This window comes from Salminus brasiliensis, chromosome 3, assembly GCF_030463535.1.
Source record: "Salminus brasiliensis chromosome 3, fSalBra1.hap2, whole genome shotgun sequence".
Classification (NCBI taxonomy): domain Eukaryota; kingdom Metazoa; phylum Chordata; class Actinopteri; order Characiformes; family Bryconidae; genus Salminus; species Salminus brasiliensis.
Window position 1 is genome coordinate 42,747,869 of NC_132880.1, and position 20,162 is coordinate 42,768,030.

The window sequence follows — 20,162 nt, forward strand, 5'->3', positions numbered from 1 at the left end:
GACCCTAACCCTTCTCCCAAGTTAAATAGTGCAGTTAGCCGCGTGCAGAGCTCAGAGTAGCAACAACAGCACTGCTCTTCTCTCCATTACAGTCAGTAGAGCAGCAACAGGATTTTAAAGCGATTATTTTAAGGTAAAAATACCAATATTATAACCTGGCCTTTCTGTTAAGTGTTGAGAGTAGTTTACTTCTGGAAGTAAACCCTCAGTATTTATGAAGACATCTCAATTTAGATGTTCAAGCTTTCTTGACAATCAAGGCAGGAATTCTGCAAGGGTCAACATTAGTTGTCTTCCATGGTCTCCCAGAGCTCGTCCCACATATACATATATACTTTATATATACACATATACATATACATTATATAAATAAATATATAAATATTCCCACTTTAAGCATATTTGCTATATTTGCATTAAACCCACTGAATTTAAACCAAGTCTACACTTCATTAACATTAATGGCCTCATTGGTTTCAAATCCATCAAGTTATGAGTACAGAAATTGACCAAAGTTACCCAATTAAATATGAAAAACCACCACTCAAACTAAATATATAAAAGTACCTGATGGTATTCTACACTTTGAGACAAGACGGACAAGAGCAGACATGCAAACAACCTTCCTCTTCGTTAAAATGATATTTTAACATGAAACACTACTTAATTGTGAATAATGCGCAGCTGCCCGTTTCACATAAGAGAAGGAACACATTGGTCTATTTCATAATTTTATTGATGGCAATTACCCATGGTTTTATTTATCACTCGTCCAGTAATAATTATCATGGCTTTAAAATTAAAGTAGACGTCCTTATTATCCAAAGTCACCCTAGTCCATTTAAACAAGCAATAGAAAAATATATACTTAATACTTTTTACAACACTGCTTTTGGTCCAAACAAAAGTGGATCAGAAATGCCAATATACCTTTAGTCTTCAAAGGATCCCCAATTTGCATTTAAGGTTCATTTTTAAATGGATTTGGGCAACTTTGAATTAAGGGCTTTACATAATAAATTCTAAAAGACAAATTCTGAACGAAAAAGAAAAAAGTTGGTTTAACACACAAAACCTTCACAGATTAAAAAAAGTTACTATTTACAATTTTAATAATATTCAAAGGCCAATTCAGAGTGTGTGAGAATGAGAGAAAGGTAGGTCGAGAGCGCAAGAGAGAGAGACAGAACATAAGACTGGGAAAGGTCAGAATAAAGGAGAGGAGATCAGGGACAGAGAGAGGGTACTAAAAGGGCTTAGAAGTTGAAGGAAATGTAGATTTACAAAGGACCTCTGCAGAAGAGCTCCAGGGTTACTTTCTGTTTCACCCATCAGTCTCCACAGTGCACGGGTGTGGCCCACACCACCCTGCCCTTTCCTTAAACACATTCATTTGCCTCTCATGTCAAGACATCAACCAGCACAGTTTAGCATGTACAAAGAAACCACATACACACAATCTGTGCACAAAAAGAAAAAAACAAAACAAAAAAAACCCCCAAAAACAAAGAAAAAAAAAAAAAAAAAAAAAAAAAAAAAAAAAAAAAAAAAAACACACATCTGAACGCTTCAGCTTTATAGAAACACTCGCCTCAGAACATACAGCAACGAGTCCTCTTTAACCCGATCACCCCAGGCAAACCTACCGTCAACTCCCTAAAGTTTTTGCATGTTTTTCCTTTACAAAAAGTCATGCGCAAATCCTGCCAAGAATGCAGATGTTGAAAATATATATATATATACACATACACACACACACACACACACACACACATACACACCTTTCCTGTTGAAGGTAAGGTTTTTGCTTGATTGTATTATTTTGCATTTTTGAGTCTTGGTTAGATTTTGTCAGTGAACCGGGACTCCAGTCTACTACGGACCCTCAACTGCAAATGAAACCTCCTGCAAAACTGAGCCATCAGAGTGCCATGCTCACAATACTAAGTACTTCAGTGTTTGTTCAGAGATGAGACGAGACAGCTTGACAGTAATTTCCAGCTTTACTTCCTACGTCGGACGGCGGTTTTAATCTTGCGGCCAGCGATGGCGTGCGGTCCAGAGGGGGTCACATTTTGAGCATTCTTTGTTGACCTGGGAAGAAAGAAACACTACATCAGTCGATATGCTCGAACTGGGAAAATCTCACTTTTTTTTAAAAGTATACCCGCAAGAGCACCAGGTGGTGCTGTTTATTACCCAATATTAAAGGATGGGGGCTGCGAAAAGCTGAAGCCTCCACCAGTTGCGACGGGCTGGGCAGACATGGCTGGTGAGGGTGCAGAATTGGCTGCATTCCCTGACCCTCCTCCAAAAGTAAACACAGCACTGTTCCTGTTAGGTGTCCCAAAAGCGCTGGCTCCTCCAAACTGAAATCCTCCTAGACAACAACAATGGAGAGATGATAGATGACAAGTATTTTATTCAAGCGTCCTGATTGTGGGTTTTGTTTGATAATGTTCTGCCTATTCAAAGTGTTACTCAACTTCTAGCTTTTATACATCTTTTAAAAGCATTGTGTATTTGAGTCATTTAAAGCTATATTTCTGAGCTTATGCTTGCCTTTCTAGCACAGCGGTTTCTCAATGATACAATCAGTTTTACCAGCCTGAGTGCACGCTCAATGTATTAAAACATAATCCTATAAAATAGTCATATGAAAAGGGCCATCTACAACAAGAAATGTCCCGACCACCACATTATATAAATTGTTCACTAAAAATGAAATAGTAGCTCATTGCACCTAAACTATGTGGCCGTATTATTTATACAAACACAAGAGCAGATCTGAAACAGTATTTATGTACTAGGATCGGATTGGGAAGACCTTTCTAATAATAATAATAATAATAATAATAATAATAATAAATGTGTTTACATAGTACTTAGCTCCATGATTAGTGATGAAGTTATAACAGTTTCTTTACCTTGGCCAGCAGAGGGAGCAGAGGATCCAAAAACAGGAGTAGAGTTAGGCTGTTGCCCAAAGACAGGAGCAGCATTGGGCTTGGCTCCAAACGCAGGAGCTGCAGAGGGTGTTGCTGAGAATGAAGGAGCAGGTGACCCAAATGCTGGAGCAGTGGCCTGGGACGAGCCTTGTCCAAAAGCAGGGGCCTGACCAGATCCAAAGCCAGGGGATGAAGTGGCAGAGGTGAACACAAATGGAGAGGGTGTAGCTGAGGGTGCAGGAGCTGAAGGGAGAAGGAAACAGGTGAATTTCACATTGGAAATAAAAATGAGTAATAAAAATGCAGCACTGACCTCGTAAATCTTTAGTTTGCCTAATACCATGCCTGCATACATTTGGCAATAAAAAGTACAGCACAAAACTAACCTGCAGATGCTGGTGTAGCAGTCGCTCCCGCACCAAAAGCAAAGGCGGTCGAGTTGGCAGTCGAGCCAAAGAGGAAGGGCTGCGCTGGGGCAGGAGCAGGAGCAGCAGCAGGAGCAGGGGCTGCAGAGGCCGGCTGGCTGTCCTGTTGCTGTCCAAACATGAAGGTCTTGGCAGGAGGAGCCTCAGAAGAGGAGTTCTGCCCAAAGATAAACGTGCTCGATGGCGCAGGGGTGGGTGCCTGGGTTGAGCTACTCTGCGCCCCAAAGAGGCTCGGCGCAGGGCTGGAGGAAGCTGGGGTGCTGGTCGAATTGCCCATGAAGCCAAAAGCAGGCTTTGGCGCAGCGGTATCTGAATAAAAGAAATAGAGCCAGTGATAAACAATTCAAACAATAACCACTTGGGGAAGGGTGGTGGTGGAAGTTCACTCACCTGTTGCATTTTGCCCAAATCCAAAGGCCGGTTTAGTGGCTTCTGCTGGCTCAGCAGGTTTTCCAAAAGTAAATGCAGGCTTGGGGAGTTCTTTTGGGGGCTCCGGTTTGCCAAAAGAAAAGCCTAAAGACGGTGCCGGTTTGTCAGCCTCCTTTGAGGTGTTAAACATGAATCCAGTTGAGGGCAGTGCAGGATCTTTCTTCTCCTCTGGTTTACCAAAGGCGAACGTGGAGGTTGCCAATGCAGGCTCTTTTGCAGCCGGTTCACCAAACGACGGTGCAGCGGCTTTGGGTTCAGCCACTGGTGCCTTTCCGAATACAGAGATGGTGTTGGTAACTACTGTGGAGGATGCAGAAACCCCTGTTGAAGGGGGATCATCTTTCTCAATCTTGGCTTTGGCTGGTGAGCAATCAAAGTCCACATTTACTGTGTAGGCCATTTTTGGTTTTGACTGTTCAACAGAAAAACCTCCAGACACATTTGTTGTAGATGTGCTAGCAGCTCCAGAGCCAAAAGTGACTCCACTGCTTCCACCAAACTTAAAACCAGCACTAGAATTCGTTGAGTCATTCTTTTTTTCTGCATTTGTTGATGCAGGTGCCGTTCCAAATTTGAAGCCGTCGGAGGACCCGCCAAATTTGAATCCCTCTGAAGAACTTGTGCTCGTGGAGGTGGACTCTGCTAAGGCGCCACCAAATTTGAAACCTCCACCATTATCCACAGAAGAGGCTCCAAATTTGAAGCCTCCAGAGCTTGAGGTGGAGTCTGATGAGGTATTGCCCATTTTAAATTCCACAGAATTGGAGGAGTTTGAAAAAGTGCCACCAAATTTCAGTTCGCTAGACGTCGTTGAAGAGCCTGTACCAAATTTGAATGTAGATGAACTTGACTCTGTAGTAGACGACTGAGTGCCAAAAGAGGACACAAAACCTGAAATACAGCAAGATAAATAAGTAATTAATCTCCAATTGTCCTAAACAAATACCAAAAGACTGAATAGAGTTTTGGTGTGCAGAATGAAGGACAACGCATGTAAATAATTGGTCACTACCTTTGGATTCCACTTTTGCACCTGGTTTAGGTGACTGGCAGGCCACACATTGCTTGTCGTCAGCCTTGTTCTGAACACAGCAAACATCACACTCCCAGCTGCCCTCAGGTTTCTTAAACTTGTCTCCAAATCCTAACAGGGGAGCAATACTTGCTGTTTTGGGTGCAGGAGCCAGGGAAGAAGGTGCTGAAGTTGCAGACCCTGTTTATTTTAACACAAGACAGTTAGATAATGCAGATTTGCATGAGCACAAATTAGTTTAACCTCTTTGCAGCATTATGTTTACAATGATTTTCCAAGCAATTTAAAAATACAAATAACATCCTTTTTTATGCAACAATCTTGGAAAGTACAGGGTTTAAACAAAACAAGCCACACCGAACATTATGGCAAATGATCATTTGAAATATGCAGCACCTAAAAGAAGGGGGGAGAGCAGTTAAGTGTCTAGTATTCTTTACTACAAAGTAATCATATCGTACAGACTCACCTGGTTTAGCACTCTGACAAGCTACACATTTAATGTCCTGTGCTTTGTTCTGAACCATGCAGACATCACAGTCCCAGGACCCCTCTGGCTTCTTAAACTTGTCTCCAAAGCCCAGGAGTCCAGAAGTGTTAGAGGTGGAAGTGGTGGTTGTGGCACAAGAAGGTGGAGCACAGACGGTGGAGGATGCCTCGGAGGCAGGGGGCAGGGTCAGGGTAGGTTTTACTCCTGTCCCTGGTTTTGCCGTGTCGCACGCTATACACTTAACTACCTCAGGTTTGTTCCTCACCAGGCAAGTGTCACATTCCCAGGTTCCAGGTGGAGGCGCAAACAAAGTATTAAGACTAGGAGCAGAAGCTTTTGCAGATTTACTGTCCAATTTGGAGGAAGAGTCAGTGCTGGGCTCACAATTCCATGTTCCCAGTGTAGGTTTAAACTTGCCCCCAAATCCAGTTGAGGACGAGGACTCACTGGCAGCCCGCAACTCTGTGTCTGGGACGGTCTGGGCAGGAGATGCAAACCCTGCAAACAAAAGACATAATGCAAATGTTAGCACTTAAATAATACAGTGAAATACCACAAACCAGCACAGCAAGCCAAGTACATTTCAAGGCTGTCAAGTCAAGATAAGAATTCTTTATTAGTCCCACAGTGGGGACATTCTCAAAAATTCTTAATTTGAGGGGAGAAAAGGATCACCTGGTCCTTTGAGGATATCTAGAACACTGCCCTGCTTCAAGACTTTAGCAGGTTTGAAGGGCCCCTCGAACTCTTCCTTGCTTTCGCTGGCAGCCGTTTTTACTATAAAATACATAAAGTACAAAAGTTGAAAAGTTGTTTAAAATGCTGTCAGAAAATATAAATACAGACCATGCAACAATGTATTTACCTGCAACTGCTGCTGGTGCCAGTTTCCCATTTGAAGCAGAAGGTGTAGTTTTCATGGTGGGTGCACTGAATGTAAATCCCGACTGCAGAAAAGAAGAGGCATTACTGACTGGTTGTTTCACAGAGAGGGAGGGAAAGGGAAGGAAGGAAAGAAGGGGAAAAAGAACTGATAAGGCATACTTACAGATGGAGAAAAAGATGGTGGGCTTGCAGCTGTTGCCTTGACGATAGGTGTGGAAAAAGTAAATGGGACATCAGGGGCAGTGGACAATGTAGATACCTCCTGTACAAAAAAAACAAAACCTATGCATGTTATTCTGCCAATACCACAATAAATGGGCAGTTTTGCATTTGACTCTTACTCTACTAGATACAAGTAGAAAACTGACTTAAGAGGTAGACATAAATAGATATCTTAGTACTGTGAACATTGAAAATAAAGCCACAACCAGGACCCCCCCCAAAAAAATCTCAATATTGCCCAAATATATCTACCAGAGTTATTGCAAAGTAATCTACCATACAACAAAACAATACAATTTTCCATATGAGTGAAAACACAAACTCCACTATTATTCAGAACTCTTCTTATGCATGAAATTAAGGATGATGCATTAAGTACTGGGTCATTACATCAACATTGCATACCTTGCGGACTTCAGGTACTTTGGGAACAAAAGACAATGGTTTAGGGTTGGATTTGAGAGTTGCGGTGGGGGGAGGGGAGGAGAAGCTGAAGCTAGGTAGAGTAGAGTTTCTCATAGGTAGAGAGATTGCAGGCAGGTCTGGCGTTTCAGGAATCTGATCAGAGAAAACAGTAAAACACTTTCAGTAACAGTCAAACTTTGTTTTAATGAACATAAAATGACTACCAATAGTCTCACAAACCTCATCATCAGCCTTTTTGGACGAAGGTCTGATACTCCTCTCCCTCTTCATCTTGCCTCCTCCAGTGCCTGTGTTGCTAGTAGCAGGTGTGCTGGACATTGGGTATGACAGGCTGCTTGTGCTGGGTGAAAAAGAAAGGGATTTTTCTAATTTGCTTTTATAATTCAAATTAAGCAGAAAACACAACAAATGGTTTCTTTTGCTGATCTCAATGTGACCGGCTACAGTTTGCATCCGCAACTCCAGATTTACACTACCAAGTGATTACATGAAGTGCTACACAATTTATATTTAAATAAATAAATAAAGCCACAAATGAGAAAGTGAAAGAAGGGTCTCACCTTGCTGTAGGTGCCGATATGGCATCTGGTTTTTGTGGGGACCTTCTAACAGGCTAAAAGGAACGGTGGGGGGGGGGGGTGTTGATTAGTGAAGAGTCAACAATTTAAGCTTCAGAAACATTTTTTTGGTTGCTGTAAAATCTTAATTTAAGCGGCTCATATGTAATCTGTAATTCTGAGAGCAGTACAGAACACAGCAGTATCTACTGACAAACAAACTTGAGTACATCTGTATGCAAGTCAAGGAACCAATAAGACGATTACTGCATCAACGATGCTGCACCAAGACACCTGTTGGGTTTATTTGCAAATGCTAAACCATAATGTGCACTGTGGACAACCAGCGCTCAGTTACGGACAACGTAACATTGCCCAAAACACCCAAAGTTTCCAAACAATCAGCATAGTTAACAGTCCACACATGGTCATACTGATGAAGCAATGGTATGAGATTCAGTGTATGATCACTGTCAAAGAACCACCCCTTTACAGTATCGCTGTACATGGTATTTCTAAATTTCTCCACTTTGTGGTAATATGCACAAACACTTAAAGGAAGGAAGGACAACAGGAGTTTCTTCGGGTTGAACAAAAGCTTTACGATCCTCAAAACTTCTAAATGTATTAATTTTAAATAGCTGCATTTGAGGGTCAAGCTCCTTCTCCAGCTATTGAATATTTGATGGATTTACCTGCTGATTATTTCCTACACTAATCAACTCCTTAAACTTAAAAATGGTTTATTTTTTGTACCAGCAATCAAAAATGTACAAGGTACAATAATCCTTGATTGTAATACCCTAGTTTACCGCTGCTACCCTATTTATGAGGTTTCATCCAAAGTGCTACACATGGGACTCCATCTTATTTATGCATGCATTTCTCTGCTCAGTAGTAGTGTTTTTACATGGGTCACTTTTAACAGTCCGAACCTACAGCGAAACCAGCTGCCACTGACTTCAGTGCTCGGCCTTTAAAGCAGAAGAGCACCTGAACGAGAACTCATTTTCTTTATAGTTTTCCTCACAACTGATGAGATTAAGACCACTTTCTGTTTTCACTACAGCTCCCTTAGGATCCCAACTGGGGAGCACTTAATTATGGGCAGCGCCCTACAGCCCAAACATTCTCCAGGAGCACTGAAACTATTTAAAACCATTGTGGCTACATGGCCTGATGTTTGCACTACATTGTCACCGCTTTATAAAAGCAGTAGCCACTTTAGGGGCACTACTGTGGGTGCATCACAACCAACGGCTGCTTGCTTGTGTGAACACAGTAAATATTCACCCAGCACTCAGAATTTTAGAAATCACAATTTGCCCAAGGGAATACAATTCACTGTCCTCAGAGATGGACATGTTAGCCTTCTGCTAACTTAACATAATCACTGTTCTGTGCCACGGCAATGATCCAAAATGGGTTGTACCGATCCCATTGGCTGGGTGCAATAATGGAAAGTGACTCGTTTTCAGTTCATCGGACAGCTCAGCTCCAAGAAAAACATACAGCACTTACCGTCTCTTTGATGCTCTTTTCCGCTACTCTGCTGACTGATCCAGGAGTCAGTGATGGGCGGAAAGACATGGAACGGTTACTTGCCACAGCTGCAGCAGCTGGTATTACCAGCTTCTGTACAGGTGGGAGTGCTGGCTCCACCTGCCAAACAACAGAGATCCATAAGTCATACATGGGAAAGAAAATGTAGTACAAACCAAACAATACCAGCCATGGTATAACAGTGAGACATTCACTTCAAGCCTTTAACATTTAGACTAGACAAAATCTGTTTTCACAACAGATATAAGGCAGAGGTTTGTAACCAGGCCTGCATGAGCACATTTATTTTTGCAACTAAACAAGTAGAGCCTCAAAAACTGAATTGCAGAAGAGAGCTCCATAAGGCAAACATCTTCACACTGAGCACAAATGGACATCAACAGCCTTAAGCTGTTAGCGAGTGAAAGAACCATTGTAGGGGTTTAGTGAGCAGCTGCCACAGCTGCCTGAAACTAGCAACTTAAGCATGACAACTTTCACCCTATTTACAGGAGAGGGAGAGAGAAAAAAATTAATAAGAGAACACTTCATATTACAACAGCTGGATAAAGCTCTGGTAAAATGGTTCTCGCAATGATTGACTTCCTGAAGGTAAACACAAGCCAAAGCTTGCCATATATCAAGTGCATTTCAAATAAACATCTTATTTAAACAGCAGTATTCATGTCAAGTTCAAACTAGGGGTGGGTGATAAGTTAAATATTGTGATAACTTATAACTTATTAAGAGACATTTTCACTATACGCAATATTTATCGTGACACGTAACTGCACACACAATGCATCGGTAGCAACAGATTCTTGAAAACTATTAAAATACTATTACATACTGCATACAGGGAAACAGCTGCACTTTATCCAAATTATCCAGGCTAATTAAGTGCAGTTGGTCAGTGTTATTTAAGCACTTATTATATCCCTGATAGGCTTAGAAAAGCACACTGTGCATCAAAATACAAAAATAAATAAATAAATAAATAAATAAATAAATAAGTCACTACCTCACCCCTACTGCAAACCTCCCAATGAAGGAAAATCTGTTTCAAACATCCTTTTAAGATTATTCCAGAGCCTTAATCTCCTTCAATAACCTTAAAATTTGACTTATTTGGGACGGGCACCCAGATAGCAGGTCATTTTCAATTTATAAAAGAAATTAAACGTGTTAGTCCAAAAGACCACTACACGCATGCATTTTCAATCTGCTCTCACTTTCTGCTGTTTGCAGCATTTAGTAACATCATACCTTTTTCTTCTTTGCCTGGAAATTGGAATCATCTAGATCGGTGTGATTCAACGACTAAAGGAAAGGGAAAAGGAAAGTAATTTAGACTGAGAATTTAGGAGTAATTAAAGAACTGAGGTTATAAAATGAACACAACATCTTACTTACTGTGGACAAAGGAGACGAAACCGTTGAAGGAATTCTTTTTGCATCCTAAAACCACCAAAAAAAATAAAATAAAATAAAAAATAAAAAAGTAGTTTTGTTCAGTGCAAATAGGACAATTTTTTTCCTAACATAAAATGAAAATACAAGTGTACTACATTCAGCATTGGAGAAAGTTATTTAAGCAAAAACAATGCACTTACAGCAAGTGGGCTGGACATACGCTCCAGGGACTGCAGAATACGTCTAGCTGTAGCACTGGTCACTCCACAAGGCTGAGCTCCAGCTGGCTTAGCCTTTATCTGCCTCCTTACCGGAGCATGATAAGGGGTGCCAGGCCGTGCACGAGCAGTTCTTGCAGCTGCAGCTCCTCCATATGTAGTCTTCCCTGGGTAGAAAGGAGAGTCTCCGAGCTGACTGGAGTTCAGCACCGAATTGTTCATCACCGACTGGGGGGGGGGGGGGAAATAAAAAATAAAAAGCAAAGAAAAGAAATAACTTAACGTTAGAGTTGAGAGACTTCAGACTGTGTGCCTAATGTCCTATTACCCAAAGGTGTTTTGTAGATGCGACTGATAACAGCATCAGAGAGAAAGAGCCTGAAGTACTAAGAGGGTGCCCTACATTTGCAAACTGCAGACGTTCTTATGAGCAGCTCCAATACCCTGTTTCAGGGCAGCAGGTAATACATCAGAGAAAAACTGCTTAAATCAGAGAAAAAAAAAAGAAAAGAAGAAAAACACAACTAAACAGCTTTCTACTCAGAAACCTGTAAGCTAAAGTTGTTCTTGCTTGGCTGGCAGTTTGCACTGTGGGTTTAATAACTGTGTTTAGGGCCTAGAAACCAGGTCATTAAAACATTAACAGCTAATACCTACTACATTAAGCAAGCCTTTTAGGACTACAGGGTACACATTTTTTATGCCCTTCACTCAATTATGTATGCAATACGGTCATTAAAATGAGTTGGAGAAAAAAAAAAGGCTTTTTTTCATGAATTTTGATGCAGCCATGAGATTTAAAAATCACTAAATCTGAATGACCATCACAAGAGCTCCAAACGACACGCAATTCACCTCCATCAGCTGAAGCCAACGCAGTACTGTCTACAGTTCTCAAGACCACTGTACAGACTACTGCAGCAGTGAATGGAACGAACACACACAGTCCTGAAGTTTGTGCTGGGGAACTTTCTTGCAGCAGCTTTTATTATTATCTTAGAAGGGTAACCACGCACTATTGAGACTGTGGTGCTACAGCATGAATAAATTTATAATAAAAAATTACTAAATAAATAAAATCAACAAAAAATAAAAAATAAAATAAAAATCACCACGACAGTCCACTTACTGATGAGGACGTGCCAAAGACTGACAGGTTGAAGGCAGGCTTCTTGAGACCGGTCTGGGCCGGATGCAATCCAGAGTGGGTGCGTTCTGTCTCTGGGGACCAGAGTAGCGGTGCAGTCTTTGAGGTGGGAACATCTGGAAGAAGATGAAGCCCTATTCTTAGTGCTATCTAAAGCTTGTTTCAGTTTTAAGTCTAGACTAAAATCACTGCTGAATATTGGCAAAAATATTGTGCATGCCACTGATGAGGGTGGCGGGCAACACTACAAAATAGAAACTGGACATTATAATACTGTTAATATAGCCATTTGGACAGGTTATCCATAGTGTATTGGAGAACAGACATAATATTAAGTTAGTGGACCACACAGAACCTAGGAAAAAGGGTATTCAAGCATACATTTCTGTTATGCGAAACATTTATGCATGACTTTATGGAGTCATGTAGCCATTTGGAGGGCTAAGAAAAAGAAGAAAGTGGCATGAACGTTCGTCCTTCAGGCATCATACTACTGTTACGCCCCACCTTTATCAGATGCTCGTGATGAGAAGCCACTGGTAGTGGAAATGTTGTCGTCCTCATGCTGAGAGTTGGAGTCCTTGATCTCCTTCACTAGGGAGAAGTTGGAGGCTACTGCAAACGGGCTTGCCGGGAAGGAGGCTGTGGATGTAGAGGGCTGCGAGAAGAGGAAGTTAGACCCCCCCAGTGCAGGGGAGCCATCCGGGGTGGGGAAGTGTAGGTGGGAGCGGTTAAGCGGGGGTCTCGGCAAAGCATCCTGGAAGTTCAGTGATGCTTTGCTTGTAGAGGGTTCTGGAAACATGTGAAAGAAATTAGCATGTAACGGTCTATGCAAAAACCACAGTCACACTGGGTGCTGTGTCAGTAGAGGCCAACTCGGATACACAAAATTCTCTTACCTGCATTACTGGTGCTGGGCTCTGGGGAGCTGCGCCCATCCTGGAGCGGGGCAGTTTCTTCGTTGCCATTGGAAGGAGGGGCTACATTGTTCTGTTCCACCTCTACTCTGGCCTCTTCACCTACAGTTAACTCTCCATTTTTGAAGTACCTCTGTAGCCAAGAGGGGACTATGCTCTTCACTGTGTCCGTCACTCGACTGATGAGACCTGGCTGCTGCTGGGGGAAAAAAAAACAAAAAAAAAAAAAAAAAAAACAACACAGACATGGTGATTAATTATGGAGTACGTTTTTCACTTCGTTAACTGAATTTAGAGACCCGTTGCAGTGAAATGTCTAACAATATTGGAAATTCAACACCATACTGATCAATAACATCTTAATTACAGACTGCCACAATGCAGCACAAGTGTTACAAGTCTCAAAAGCGGTGTCAAATGGTAAGTGGTACTTCTCATATCTACCCCACCATCATGAGGTTTTACGTCAATGAACCAATTATACCACAATATCTGTAGCACAGCGTAGGAGATCTTTACAATTACAGACAACGTCTACTTGATAAAGTGCCAAGTGCAGTAGATACAGCACTGTTAACGTGAGCATTTTCACCCTTCCCAATTTCTTCTGTTGTTCCCAATTATCTTTTCTCCATGATGACAGGGTTTAAGGAAACCTTTTTATCTTCAAAAATAAGGCATCACTGGCATGTTTACTTGCACTGTCTCATAAGATAACGAGTAAATGTATATTAAATTTAGTTAAGCTGAAATATTTAAAATATGAAACTCAGACAATTTGGGGCAAATGCTTTTCCACAACACAGTAGATTTGTGGAAAACCCTTTCTTAACAGTTTCTCATTTCTCTAATCCAATCATGGACCTAGTTGGTGTTTTTACAATGTTATTAGTGCCATCATTAGCCTATGAAAACTGGCCCATTATTTTTTTTTGTTTTTACAGTGTTACAGGTTTTAATGCACCATTTACGTGAGGCAGGTATACACATCTTAAATAAGGCCATAGAGAATACAAGTAAATGCTTTATGTGCCTCCATACTCAAGAACTGCAGGACCTCCCACTAAACAGTACATGCTATTTTGTACGGGACTGATAACCCAGCAATTCTCTCAGGTTTATTTAACTTTTAAAGCTGCCATTATCTTAAACATGAGAGCACAGTCTATTGGAGGTTACAGATTTAGATGAAAAAACACATTTTAGAAAAGAATCCTGGCTCAACAACACTTATTATAAGATAAGAACACTTTGTGGACAAAAGTATTGGGACACCTGCTTATCACGGTTTACTGTTTCTGCTGCACAGCAGCAGAACATTTGGACATGTAGTATATGAAGCCAATTTGACTTTAATACATTATGCAAGACCACTTCGCACTTAAGGCCAAATCTTAAGGCCAAATCAATATGGTCAACGTTTTACATCTAGGCTTACAGAGAAACCTCAGACCCAATTCACTTGCATTTAACCAGTACCTCGGATTCCCTACCAAACAGTGAGAAAAGAAACTGGTAGAACCTGGCTATGACCATAACAGCAGAAACAGAAGTACAACTTTTACTTCTAGCTACACAACAGACGGGGGTTTCCTGATAACCACATGCCTCACTTGCCTTCTGTTTATCTATAAAGAGTCTAGTCATCAGTACAACCTACAGGTTGACAACATCCTAACCAAAGTGAAAAAAAAAAAAACTGTTGCACAGACAGGACAACTCATGTTTTCCTCTCAGGCCACAAAGTGCTTTACCTTTAACTGAACCACAGCTTTGAGGCCTAGGAAATGAGCCTGCAACTGAAAGAATTTGAGCGAGCAGCAGTTCTCTAGTGAAAGGGGCCACAGGATAGAAACGCTACATACACTATACACACACTCCTGAAGCCCTTTGTTTTCCCAAAGAGCACCAGGTCGGGGTCAGGATGTAGCAGCAACGCAGACAGGTTTACCTTGCCATTTCTGATCCGGCATTATTTCCCCCCCTCTATCCCTGTTCTGCATGTTGTGGTGTAGTGGTTTCTATCTCTGGTCCTGGAGGACCCCCTGCTTTGCAGGTTTTACACACTACAAGTGCGCCCCAAATGCATACTAACTAGTTTGAGTATGTAGTATGGCTAAAAATATGCAACCCCACATAGCAATATATAACAAACGGAGGTGCTACTCTGGCCTGAAAAACAATAAATAAATAAAAATGAATAACGATGTAAGGGAAGAGGTGACGACATCAAGAGAACTTGCAGTGATGCATGTTGGCATAGACTAACCAGTCAAGCTTAACTATGAAGATTAATATCTAGTATTAGTGTTTCATACACAATTGGGATGCAGCCTACCTTTATCTCCAGTGGTACGTAGCTAGATTAGGTGCGTTGAGAGCATGATAAAACACAAACATGCACAGAAAGGGGTCTGCCAGGATCAGTGCTCTATGTGAACACCCTTGAAAGAACACACATTACTAAGGAGTCTCCAGACAGCTCTGAACTGTAAAGACTGCAATAACGTCAGACATAATTGATCTCATATAATAAGGACTGTTTTTGTTTTTTACTATAATTTTGAAGACATACAATTTATACAACTGCATGGGACATGAAAACGCAGCTTGGACAATACTACAGCTCTTTAGGGAAATACATGAAAGAGTAGTAAGACGATGCAGGCCTATTTGTGGCACTAAACTAGGTCTTCATGCGCACACTCTGTGCAGATGTTTGATAAGATGCAGACATGTTGAATAGACTACTGTGCCACCAAGCACATGCCTCACATTTCCTTTCCTAACACACTACAACAACGTTAGTTAACGATCCTGACGGCAATCAGTAAACATACCGATATGTAAAACTCCCTCCCTCAAAATCCATCACAACAGGCAGCCTAATCCCTGCTGACAAGTGAACAGAAGTTAGGCTTTCAGTGACGATGGCTGACTGAGCAGCGAGTTAATTAGCAAAACTAATCAAATGACAGCACTCCGATGTGCAGGGCCCCAGTTACCTCAACCCCATCAAACAAGGATAATTATTGGCACCATCACCTGCGGTAGCCATCAAAGCCACTGCTTACACAGCCAAAGAAAAGTCCAAAAGACTTTGACACTATACCTCTCAGAATAGGACATAAGAGGACTGTTTGAGGGCACTGCACACTCGTCGGCCTTGAACACAAGTGTTGCAACACAACTTCCTGACAACAGCACACATACAGAGAGCCAAGGTCATCAAGTACACTGTACATTAAAGTGGTAAGGGTTCACAACACTACAGGTGAGCACCTCCATATTGCTTCCTTTCCCAGGGAGGGAGTTGCTGAAGCTGTGCAGTAGGGTTGCAGCGGTACTAGATTTGCAAAGTTCGCTAAATGGCTTACCAAACAACATGTTATCTTGTAATAATAATAATAATAATAATAATAATAGTTATTAAGATCACAGACAGCAACCATTTACAGCTTTAAAAGAACGAAAACAGGGCTGTTCTGGTTAAAAAAATATCGATATCGCTAAAATGGAGCTGCGCAGTATGATATTTATTATGATAGTTATCATGACAATATGCTTTTAAGTATATTGAGGATACCGTTAGCGCTTAATAAACACTGAACTGCTGCAGGTTTCATTACAAACTGTAATTAGACAGGTTTAATTAGATGTTAAACGTTACATATAACTATTCAGTATGGGTATCTGTATTTGAATAGTAGTTTATAAGAATCTGTTGCTACTGATGTTTTTAGTCTATGGTTACATGTAACAGGAATATCATGTCTTTTAAAAGACATTTGTATTTAAAAGTCTTTAAATATTGTGATATAGTATTTTTACCATATCGCTCAGCCCTAGTTAAAACCTGAATTCATTTGTACAAAAGAAAGAGAAAGAAAAAAAAATGGACCTTTCTTTTGAGCAAACAAAGTAGCACCCCCCCACAAAAAAAAAAGTACTAAGCAAAAATATTATTACGATACACAATATTAACTGTGATAGACGTGATCGCAGACAAAATGCATCAGTAGTGACGATTTTTAAAAGCTACCATCCAAAAACTGTCACATATTTAGTACAGCGATTTGTTAAAAATGTGCTGCACTTCATTCACCTACACCAGACTAATAACACTGTCTGTATTGAAACGTGAAGCTGATCAGTATTCTGATGAAGATAAGCACTGACAAAACCCTCAATACCACAGTACGATAAGTCATACTGCCCACCTACAACAGGGCCTCATAGCCATCATTTTAACATACCATGACATACCATAAAACACGCTACCGCTGCAACCCTACTGTCCACTACAACCCATCTCCCCAGGTCCACGTAAACTAAACCTTCAGCTGCCAGCACTGCTCACACTATTCATGTGATCAAGTGGTATGTGTACAGCACCACAGTAAGACCACACATCACTGCAAAACACACCGAGCTGGAGAACAGGAATGGGCCTCAGGTCTAACAGGTGGGTACTGGACCACTAATTTTCACTGGTCTGTGAGATTAGTCTCAAATCTAAATGCAAAACTAAGACTAAACCTCTACACACCAAACAAGCCTTGGACACGACTACTTCCGGCCTTAACTTTATTATTATTATTTTTTTTTTAGGTTTCAGATACCCCAAAGATTAACATCTCAATCTGCCCACAGTTACAATTGGTGTGAACTGTGAGGCTGATGTGCAAAGAGACCGAAGTCACTGGGTGATTTTCTAGCTGTAAGGGTTATTAGTGTAGCACCACAACACTACAGGTGAGCGTCTCTAAGCTTTTTGTCCCCTTGCGGGGGAAAATAGCTGAAGCTGTCCACTACAATCCATCTCTCCAAGTCCAGTTAAACTACACGCACGGTTTTACATTACGTGTTAGTGACACTGGTCTCATGGTTCAGCTGCAAAACTAAAGACGTGAGCTTCACACTGTGAAACATGCACATCTGGTCATGTGTTAACTTCTAGATTTGTATCCTGTAATGCTCAAAAGTTTCAGATCATCCAAGCTCAGATTTTGCCTCCAATTTGTGAACTGCTGAAGCTGACAGCTGATATAGCTGATTTGCAAACAGAGCACTGATTGATTTCTGTGTGCTCAAATTAAAGGGCCACCATAACAACATGACTAACAAAAAGTCCTACAGAAAACCCCCAAATAAGGCTCAGATGGTTGTTGTAAGGGTCCTGGCTGATCTCAAACTAACTGCTGATGCCTGTTTAGAGCACGGAGTACATTTACAACTCAGCTTTATACGCTGAATTCACTTCCAAAATGACTTAAACGTACAGAATTGTGAAAAAAAGACACCATACAATAGAAAACCTCGGATTTTAACGCACAGTCGTGGCAGTAACACTTGGAAAACAGGCTTGTGGTTGAGTAAATCTCCGTGTGGCGCATGTTGGCAGGAGACCACATGCGTTTCTTGGGATAACGGAGGTTCGGCTAGCTTATGCCCGGGCGCCTAACGCACAACACGGCTGAAAAACACGGCGTACCTCGCACACAGCCAGTCTTTATTTTTGTGCATTTGCTGTAAAACCTTCCCACCGTGTTTTTAGGCTCATTGCACCTTTGAAAAGTCAAGGCGGGAGAGTGCAAACCGGGCTCAACATGGTTGCCTACACAAAGTGCTAGCTAGCTAACTAGCCCGGCTAACGCTACCGATGTCCATGTGCGGGCCCTGGCCGCCTTCCAGCCGGAGCGCAGCGACGCCGAAGCGGCTAGCGGCGGGGAATTGGTCCGCTTCACACTGTTAATCAACGAAGTGACCACTATATACACCCCACCGCAAGACTTATGCTACCTCAGCCTACCGAGGACTCTGTTTAAGCCGCTGCTGTTGTCACAAAGCCGCAGACTTGCTGGCTAGCGAGTCCGGGCTCATGTTAGACACCGCGCTCTGACGACGCTCACGCTAACGGCTAGCTAGCTAGCTAGCTAACTAGCTAGCTAATTAGCATTAGCAGCTAACAAGCTACACACATTTCGATGTAAAACGACGACTACGGTTAACTGCAATCGCTGTATGAAGCTACATCCTGTCCCGTTTTACAGTTTTTCTCACACCGCCGTTCGCTGAACCAGCAGCGGCTCGATCTGAGGAGCTGACAGAGGAGCCGCAGCGCCGGTCGCTTTCGCCCTGAGCACCGAACTCGACGCTCGGGCCTCGCCAGCCAGCCGAGTCCGTAGGCCGCGAAAAATGTCTCCGGCAAACAAAACAAAACAAGACACGGTTAGAAACGGCGCGTCCGGCACCGTGATAGACCCCAAATAACTTCGTTACGCCGAAGATAGGCGTGTTTTAGTTACCTGTTTGCCTTTGGCATAAGGTTTAGAAGCGATGTGATATCTCCTTGTTCTAATTTTCCCTCCTCCTGTGGCCGCCATGGCTGAGTGAAGTGAGCGTGCTGACCGCCTGGGCGCTGAGAGCGCTCTTCTGTCAGCTCACCTCTCTCTATCTATCTATCTCTCTCTCTCACACACACCCCAATAAAGACACACACACTTCACCTCACAGCAGACACTGGAGCTTCATGGGAAACTGAGTTAAAGGTGGTTAGCCACTTTTTAAGAGAAAACAGGCAGCACACGTCATTTCCACTGTGTCAAACCAGCATGTACTACTCCTACTAACTATATATATATATATATACTAAACTATATATATATACTAAACTATATATATACTATATATAAACTATATGTATATATTTATACATACACTGAAAAGACTGCTTATATAGTACAGTCTTCACTTTACCACCCCTACACTGACCTCTTCATTAGTCAGATCATTTGATAATTCAACTGGGAAAACTGATTTAGCTGACAGATCCTCATTATAATTACTGACTTACCTCTGGCCTGACCTGCTAATCACATCTGAGAACCTCTCAGCAATGCTTAGCAATGCTCACCAGCAACATTAATGATATATATATATATATATATATATATATATATATATATATGTATATATATATATATATATCTGTCTGTCTATCTATCTATCTATATATATATATTTATATAGATAGATTATATATATATATATATATATATATATATATATATATTTATATATTTATATATATATATTTACTTTTCAAGCAAATATAGACAGACAGACAGACAGATATATATATATATATATATATATATATATATATATATATATATATATATATATATATAGATAGATAGATAGATAGGTAGACAGACAGATAGATAGATAGATAGATAGATAGATATATATATCAATATATATATATGTCTATCTATATCTATCTATCTATCTATCTATCTATCTATATATCTGTCTGTCTGTCTGTCTATATTTGTTTGAAAAGTAACTAGATCAGGTGATAAATCCTAAAAACATGTTAGAAAAAAAATTAATAAATATTATAATCCATAATAAATTCACTAATAAGTAAAATAATCAATAGATAACCCAAAGATACCCCAAAGATTAACATCTCAATCTGCCCACAGTTGCAATTGGTGTGAAC

General features: G+C 41.1%; 1 protein-coding gene across 2 annotated transcripts; it reads right to left on the bottom strand.

The window, feature by feature from the left end:
• Positions 1–1,530: 1,530 nt before the first annotated feature.
• Positions 1,531–19,088, bottom strand: nup153 (nucleoporin 153). Of its 2 annotated transcripts, none has more exons than XM_072676282.1 (21): positions 18,961–19,088; positions 12,635–12,848; positions 12,243–12,527; positions 11,718–11,851; positions 10,571–10,816; positions 10,371–10,415; positions 10,224–10,277; positions 8,937–9,077; positions 7,419–7,471; positions 7,078–7,198; positions 6,838–6,990; positions 6,374–6,472; positions 6,191–6,272; positions 6,001–6,102; positions 5,305–5,823; positions 4,815–5,015; positions 3,764–4,693; positions 3,335–3,682; positions 2,928–3,191; positions 2,200–2,380; positions 1,531–2,094 (listed from the first exon to the last, which is right to left on the bottom strand). In XM_072676282.1, the coding sequence occupies exons 1-21, from the start codon at positions 19,036–19,038 to the stop codon at positions 2,004–2,006; spliced, it is 4,341 nt and encodes a 1,446-aa protein (XP_072532383.1). In that variant the 5' UTR covers positions 19,039–19,088; the 3' UTR covers positions 1,531–2,003. The 2 variants fall into 2 exon arrangements, with proteins under 2 accessions (XP_072532383.1, XP_072532382.1); XM_072676281.1 differs by having other exon boundaries at positions 12,635–12,851.
• Between the last annotated feature and the right edge of the window lie 1,074 nt (positions 19,089–20,162).